Below are 8,971 nucleotides of genomic sequence, written 5' to 3' on the forward strand. Positions count from 1 at the left end.
TTTTTTTTTCACTTTGTAGGGCTCAAGACTTATTAGTTGGGGTAGGGAGTACATCACGTTTTTAGCTCATGTTATCAAATTTGCAGGAACTGGTATGATTTGAATGTGTTGTTTTGGCTTTGTTAAGAAAAATCTAAAACAAGTTGAACCCCCAACAAATTATTTGACCCTCTATTTAGAAGACTTAAGTATTTTAAATGTAGTGTTTAAAGTATTTAACACTTTTTCATACAATTGTTATTACATATCTTTTATATCTCAACACCCTTATTAACTCAATTTAAAGATACCACAACTAACAAAAACAGTTTTATGTAGTTAAGTTTACAACATATTAAATAAATTTACTACTATGATACTACTTAAGCTTACATATTACGCTGTATTTTTCCAAACAGCTTTTAAAATAACAATTTTTAAACAAAATGGACTTGGAGAAGCCGCAGATAATAGTTCACCATGAAAAATCTCTCAACTACACAGTGTACGATGTCAAATGGATCCCAAGAAGTGCCAGACTGGTAACTGTAGGATGCCTCCCACGTGGCACTGGTTATTTGTTTATTAAAATTGTTATACATATACTTATATTTTCAATCTTCTACTAGCTGTAGTACATTTCTTTAAGACGTAAGATTTTTTTGTCATAATTCTAGAAGGATAAATTTGTTATTTGGGTATATTTACAATTCCCACCCACGCATAAGTCCCACTCAAAAACAAAAAAAATAGTTATTTTATTTATTTTGTTGTTTTTAATATAATTTATATTTATTTTTACTATTACTATTACCCCTAACCCTTTGTCGGTAATCGGCATTGTTGGAACTGAGGAGTTCCCTTTGACATTGAGCAAGTATTATGACCAATTTTTTACCAACTAAAGTCTTAAATTCAGAATTTTTATTGTTTTTGTTTATACTTGTTTAAGTTGAACTGTGATGTTACTGAAAATTTTAAATGTTTGTTTATTCACACCATCCACATTTTCTATTGAGACCATGGTTTACAAAGGCATGAATAAGAAAATAGTGTTTGAATATTTTTCTAACACTAACTGTTAGCAATATTTGTACTACAAAACTTGTTCTAAATAAAATTTTCATTACATGACAAAATTTTTAAATAAAAAAGCAAATAAAATAAAGAATTACATACAGGAGTGCTAAACCTAAAGCATATCAGCAAGTATATTGTTATTATTTTTTAGAGTGTTTAAGTTGTGTTTTTCAAAATATATTTTAAAGCTTTTGTTTTGGTTGTTTTTCACCAAACTATTATTATATTAGAAATAATTTTATTATCACTCAGTGTGCTTATTGAATTTTTTTTAATGATGAAACTGTTAAAATTTCATTTGGACTCATGATTTTTATTAACCCAATAGAGTAGTTTTTAAAATTTCAAGTGCTGAACATATTCAAGCTTGTTATATTATGCAAGCATATAACTAATAAAATTACTTTCCATAATAGCTGGTAGAACATATATTTTATTTAAATGAACTTTTTTGATAATTTTTTTAAATAGTTGTAAATTGTAACAGGAGTGTTGAACATATACGAGCTTGAAAATGGAGGTCTGAAGCAAGTGAAGGAGATAACTTCACCAGAATCATTCAAGTGTGGCACATTTGCTGCTTCATCATTGCAACAGAGGCATTTTGCCACTGGTGATTTCAAAGGTATGTGCAACCTAATTTTATGAAGCTGAAATTACTAGGTATAAATATTATGGACTACTAGAATAGTATTATTGTGTTTAAAAATTTAATGTAAATTGTTTTACGTATCCTGATTTTAAATGATATGAATTTTTTGTGTTATGTTTTCTTTTTCGTCTCATCTGTATGTGTATTTCAGTTCAAGTTGTCAAAGTTTTGATGTTTGGGTCCATCGTAGGACAATAAACTTGCAATAACAAATACAATTTAGCTTTTGAGAAAATTTTTTGAGGCTCTCAATTTGTTTACTCAAGTACCCATTTACTATATATTCATTTTGTTAACAATTTATTTTATATCAAGTTGTATAATTTTCATATAAGCATAGTACAGTTATATTTTTTGAAAACTAAAAGCAACTCAATTGCTTTTTTTTTTTTTTAATAACTTTATTTATTTAAAATAATGTATTGTTCTTATACAAACAGAGTGCTATGTAGAACTTATATGCATAAAATACATACTCACAAATAATTAACTGCCTTATAAATAACAAATAATAATTAAAAAATAAATAATTATTGTTTAATCTTCACACAGGCAGAGTACAAGTATGGGATTTTGAGAATTCGAAACCAACATACCAATGTGAAGGCCACTCACAGATAATTAACTGTATCGATGGTGTTGGAGGTCTAGGTATTGGGGAGGGCGCCCCTGAGATTTGCACTGGTTTGTTTCTTTAAATCATACTTAATTTGATAATACTTTATAGTTTTTTTTAATAATACTATATCTCCTAGGTAGTAGAGACGGAACAGTCAAAGTGTGGGATGTTCGTCAGAAAGGTGAACCGGTTTGTACAATGGCCCCTGAGGAAGGTAAATAAAATGTTTATAAGATAAGAACAAGTGTTAATAATATATATGTTAATTTGATTTTTTGTTTTCAAAGGTTAGTTTAGCAAACTAAGTTTAGCTTAAAAGAGCAATTGAGTGTAATTATCAAAAATTATTTATTAAAAGATGCAAAGGATAACAATATTGTAATTTATGTATATTTTATTTTTTATATATTTACAACGTAAGATTATTGTAAATAATCGTTTATAATATTAAATTAATACTTAAGTCATCAAAGATTGCAGTAAATAGTTGTTATTTAATGTTTATAATGTTAAGTGTAACAAATTAATACAAATAAAATGAAACATTATGTTTATAACTTTAAAATTAATTAGGTACCAGCACTAGAGATTGTTGGTCGGTATGTTTCGGTGATTCTTATACTTCAGAGGAAAGGTGTGTTGCTGCTGGGTATGATAATGGAGATGTCAAAATATTCGACTTGAGAAGTATGGCACTGAGGTTAGAAAATAAAGATTGTATAAAATAATTACATAAAAGTATGATTAATAATGTTATGGAGATGTCAAATGTTAGACCTAAGATCAGCGATCCTGGAGTATGAGTCTGGGTTGCTAAACTTTTTTCTAGTGTTAACATTTTAAGTATACTGTGTAAAGTAGAAGTTATTAAAGGTCCGTTTATTTTTTCCTAATCTAAAACACGAAAAAGTGCTCATAATAAATATTGAAATTAACTTTAGTTTATTTGATTAAACAACCAAAAGTTTGGAAATGACTATTTTTTAAGAAAAACAGGTTTAACTTTAACAAACATCGAGTTTGTAATAACAAAAAGCTACCTAGCATACTTTGTGTAAAAATTAAAATAATAATTCAGGTGGGTAACTAGTGCTGTTAAAGATCATAAATAGTAAAAATATATTAAACTCAGATGGGAGACAAATTTAAAGAATGGAGTGTGCTCAGTTCAGTTTGATAGGAAGGACATAAAAATGAACAAGTTGGTGTGTTCTACACTGGAGGGTAAATTTCACGTATTTGACACAAGAACTCAACACCCAAAACAGGTAAAAAATAAAATGTTTAGAGTTACTTGAAACGTGTTTTATAAGTTAAGGAATAAATTATAAATAATGTTGGATTTCCAGACTTTTGAAATGCAATAAAAATAAAACATTTTAATTTGCCTGATATTACTCTAAGTCAGTGGTCTTCACGGTATACACCTATGCACGCTTGTGCACAGAAAATTTATTAAGGTGAAAAAATATTTCAAAATAAGTTTAAGCTCCTCTTTTATCATTATAAAATTCCAGGTTTAGGATTAGTTAACTATTCTAACGCGTTATTTTTCTACTGTATCGCTTAAAAACATAAAAAAGTAATGGTTTTTCAAAGTAAAAAAAATTCTTATTCTAGTATGCACAAAGTTTATTCTCAAGTAATTTACTGTTCGCAGATTTAAAAAGGTTTAACACCACTGTTCTAAGTTAACAAGTAACAATCTATTTACTTTAATGAGCTTGTTTTAGCAAAATATTTTTAATCCTATGAAGTGTTAGAAAATCTTTGGCTAATATAAATTTATCAATATTACTAACTTATATTTGAGTATATTTGTGCATATATAACATGCAAAGTAATTTTATCAATCAAGTTAAATTTAACAAACTTGAACAAACAGGGCTTCGCATCAGTTGTAGAAAAAGCACACAAGTCAACAGTGTGGCTGGCGAGACACTTGCCACAGAACAGGGACGTTTTCATGACAACAGGGGGTAGTGGCAGTTTGTGTTTGTGGAAATACAAGTATCCTGCCAAGAGAACTAAAAGTGAAAATGGTGAGTTAATTTATTATTGATTGCATGTATATTTTTATTATTGTTATATGTCGAAGTCTAAGTATCCTGCTAAGGAACCAAAATGAAGGCTGGTAAATAATACTATTTTTTATATTGTATTTATTTGTTGAGTATTATTTTAAATATTTATAGTATTTTTTGTGAAAATACACATATCCCGTTAAAAGGACCAAATGCTTTGTAGTAAATTGTTATAACATTTCAAAAGTGATTATAAGAATTTTATAATTTTTATCATCTTTTATGTATTATCTAAACACCAAAGGAAATGATAAGGAGTACCGCTACAGTTGAGTGTCTTTACAGCTGTACTGTACTCATAACAACTAATGAAATAGTATGGAGTAGCTGGTAGTATTAAATACTTTCAAAACATTTGACATATATGTTACTAATTAACCCTTATTAACACAGGCGAAACATTCGGGGTAGCGGGCACAATCGAGTACCTTCAAAACTGCACAGTTTCAACGCAGCCCGTGTGCGCACTCGACTGGAACCGCGACAAACTGGGACTTGCCGCTTCAGTGAGTTTCGATCAGTGCGTAAGAGTGCTGATTGTTACCAAGCTGGACAGGTTGTAACGTCGGGGATTTTTTGATTTTAGTATATATTTTGCATTGAATTATTATAGAGGCTAAATTTGATAGGCTATAAAAATGGTATTTATTTTTAGTTTAAGTTTATTTAAAGTAAAACAAAAAAAATTAATGTAATATGATATATGTGTTAGAATTTTTATGTAGTTTTAAAATTTTCATCAAACAAATTGTACTGATTGTCACTAAAATTAATAGATTATAAAATTGTAAGATGTTTAATACTTTTTATATATATTTTTTTTCAATTTATTATGTTTGTTAAAGGATATCTGCTCACTGTAATGATTATATATTTTTTTGTTAATTTTTTTGAATATTTACATAGTTATTTTAGTATTTTTAGAGTGTAAAGTTTGACAATAAATAGTTGAAGTTGCTTTATATGTTAAAGATACTGATTAATTTACAAACATTTTTTTTAAAATTTTACTCTTTCAATTTAAAATGATCTATATTCTTTAGTAAGGTATATAACTCAAAATAAAGTGTTTTTCATAACATTGTTTGAAAAACACTTAGTATATTTTATATTCTAAAAATTTCATTGGTGTGACCAACTTTTAATTTTAGCTGAGTTAAATGCAAATATCGCATAATTTTTATATATTTTTTATTTAGCATTAAGTTTTTAATAGTTTTCTCTATATAGAAGATTGTTGCACTTGTTTCTACAGTTATATTTCTTAGTATTTATATAATATCGCATTAACTTCACTGTTTAAATAAAATCTCTAAAGCTCAATATTTTTTTGTTTTTATCAAACTCAGTAATTTTAGCATGACTGTATTTCTGTTTTTAAAGGACTTTATAGCGATAAATAAGATATTAAAGAACTTGTAAAATTTAGTTTTTACCACTCACATATACTGTTAGCTTCTTATTGTAAGCCTTTTATATTTTAGCAGTTAGGTTTATTCCTAAGTTACGATTTGATATGTTGATTACTAGTTTCATTTTTTGGTTAACTCCTTATTTAACATGCTCATAACTTGAAAATTAAATATAAAAATGTTTGTAAGTTAATGAATGAAAAAATACGTAGTAATGAATTTGGTAAACGTGTGTATTTAAATCCTAATCAATCGATTTTTTCTTTAACATAAATTAATAATATAATTAATTTTTTTATATAACTTTTTATTCGTAGCTAGCTAGTACTTCTGGCCTTTCACTATCTGTTTATAACAATAATTTCTATGAACAAATATGAAAACAAGTGTCTTAACACACCGAATCTTGCAGAACTTAAATTAGTCTTTAAACAAGAATTGAGTGTTGTAACCAGGGACGTAGCTAGCTCAAAAAAGTTACAAATCTTCAAAAATTAAAAAAAATGAAATAACGTCCTAGCGGGAACACAGCAATTTAAACTACCACTAATGTTATTGAAAATGTTTTAATCTGAAAATATGCAGTTACGTTATAACATCAAAAATGGAATGTTGAAGTACGAGTGATAACTGTATACAAGCCAATTTGTTTTGCTCCACACCCCCTATGACTCTTTATGTGTTGCCACTTGTTTAATCCCAGAAAAAATTCATAGAAAATAAGTATAACAAAATCACAATTTGACTCAAAAACATTTATATTGTTTTCAAAATCAAACATTTAACGTAGTCAATAGTAACAATAAGTTATGCAAATTTTTGTTATATAAAACTATAATTTTGATTTTTAGAGCTACAGCTTCCATTAGAATCAATTTTGCAATGTAGCTTTTTGACAAATTAAAGCTTTAACGCGCTGAATGTTACAATTTGGATGTATTTAACTCGTTTAATTTATACGACACTAAAAATGCTAAAAAGTACATATATTTCAAAGTTATCTCTCAGGAGTGCATAAAACTCTCACAAGTAGAAACAAATACTAAAAGCTTAGAAAGCAGAGTCTTTTCAAGCTGAAATAAAAGCTAGTTTTTTTTCGCACATAAGTATACGTTTCTGTAGATTTGCAGAGAAACGTACCAAGCTACGTCCCTGGTTGTAACCAACGCTTCTAATTTTTAAACAAATTATTTGAGTTAACCACACTACAGGAAGTTTGTTAAACAAGTTTCTTACAATGCTGCCAAAAAAAGTATCACGTTAAACAGGAACAGAAGTGTTTTTATAAAACTCTCACAAGCTTATAATAACTTTTACACTAACATTTAGCGTTTAGTTAGATTTTAAAAATATAACTGCTGATTATAAACCTTTATTACGTTTCCAACAGTTACTAAATGATTTACATTTTTTTAACACTGATTTAGTCTGGAGCTTTGTGATTCAAGTCTATAAAGATAAATTATTTTCTTAGCATGCCGCTAAATCACGGGTTGGCGGTATTTTTAAGGCACGGAAAAATGCTACTATAAAAATTTATTTCCGCACTCTGTATAAAACAGCCTTTTCGGGCAAATATTCATTTAAAATAACTCTAGTAATCAACAAATGTTTTACATGACAAACTTAATAAATAAGGTAATAATAAAGCACTTCGAAACATTTTTTATCAAGCTAAGAGTCTAGTTATAGCTTTTACTACAAAACATTTTACTTTTATTGTTTCAAATGAGTATGTAATTAGATAAATATTTCGCTGGCCGCAGGTAAATTATTTGAGGGCCGAAGCTAGCCAGTTTCTGAGCTATACTTAAGCAGCCAAGATTTATAGTTTCAAAACTATTAACTAACAGCACATCCATGTGTTGTAAATATAAAAATAAAGTATTTTCAAAAATAATATTGTTTTAACCAAATAGGCTATGTTTTAATGTTTATGTCTTGACTACGTGGTCTCCAGTAACTTACTAACTGACTGCTATACTTACGAGTAGCTTACAGTTTTAAGTTACAAAATTTATTCCTAACTTATGAACAAAACACACTTTGAATAAATGCAATTTACTACATATAAAATAATAATTATCAAGAAAGAAACTATTAAATCACGACACAAATAAATTCTATAAAAAGTATTTAAAATTGTTAAGTTATATAAATTACTAACATCAACTCCGCGATGTAGACGTTTTCTTGATTCTCGACTAGTTTATGAAACATTGAATCAATCGTAACTTAATGTGCAGAATAACTAATTAACTAACAAACCGCGTATTTGAATGAAAAACGCAAATATATACGAATTGAAATGAATATTAACTGGTTTAAATAAACTTTATTGTTTTGAAAATTGGAAAATTTGTTTTTAGAAAGCTTATCGGATGTTTTTAATGTTACAAAATATCCCATATTCATTTACACGCTTTAAAATTATGAAATGAAATGTTAATATCATTACACTATTGTAGTTTAACTTTTCAAATCAGTGTTTAAAGCCTGGTAAAAAACTGTTTAATCTCTTAAAATCCTACTTAACTTTAAACTTTAGCACAGGTGTTAAAAAAGCGGGTCATAAAAAGTAAGAAACAGAAACTGTATTACTTATTATCTCAAAATAACACAATTTACAAAAATAAAGATGAATCATAACAGAAGCAAACAGCAAAATTGATTATCATTTAGTCGTCTTTAATCATTCTCTCCGGCTTAGTTGTCTTCCGACTTCTTGTTCTCGGGCTTCTTGTCCTCAAGCTGCTTCTTTTACTGTGGTTTATTTTTAGCAAGAACGAACTGTTTCAGATCGATTGTTCTTTTTTAAACTTTGAATTCAAAGTTTCATCAAGTACACTTGTTGATAAATAAAATATCTTTCCGTTGTCCATCATTGTAGTATTTATTTAAATGAATTCATTGTACAAAAATACACGGCTCAAAAAAACATAGTTGAGATATTCTTTCAAGAAAGTTTAGTAAAACCTACTATGTTACTATGCCAAAAGACAATTACAAAAGTGTCAGTATTTACTTTTAAACCCATTAATTTAAAAAAAAACAAAAAATTCTAAGCGTTTAAAGATGCATTGAAAACTAAACTAATAGTTTTAATATTTCTTAAAAACACATTTAACATTTTAATTTTGTCTTC

General features: G+C 27.5%; 1 protein-coding gene across 1 annotated transcript; it reads left to right on the top strand.

Annotated features, from left to right (window-relative positions):
* Positions 1–425: 425 nt before the first annotated feature.
* LOC145848633 (dynein axonemal assembly factor 10-like) lies at positions 426–4,977 on the top strand. The gene is made up of 8 exons (XM_082953976.1): positions 426–552; positions 1,547–1,684; positions 2,264–2,395; positions 2,467–2,544; positions 2,904–3,030; positions 3,463–3,598; positions 4,216–4,372; positions 4,808–4,977. The coding sequence occupies exons 1-8, from the start codon at positions 426–428 to the stop codon at positions 4,975–4,977; spliced, it is 1,065 nt and encodes a 354-aa protein (XP_082810102.1).
* Positions 4,978–8,971: the final 3,994 nt, after the last annotated feature.

The sequence above is a fragment of the Thalia democratica genome, unplaced genomic scaffold (genome assembly GCF_965202585.1).
Source record: "Thalia democratica unplaced genomic scaffold, ktThaDemo2.hap1.1 HAP1_SCAFFOLD_1577, whole genome shotgun sequence".
Lineage (NCBI taxonomy): Eukaryota > Metazoa > Chordata > Thaliacea > Salpida > Salpidae > Thalia > Thalia democratica.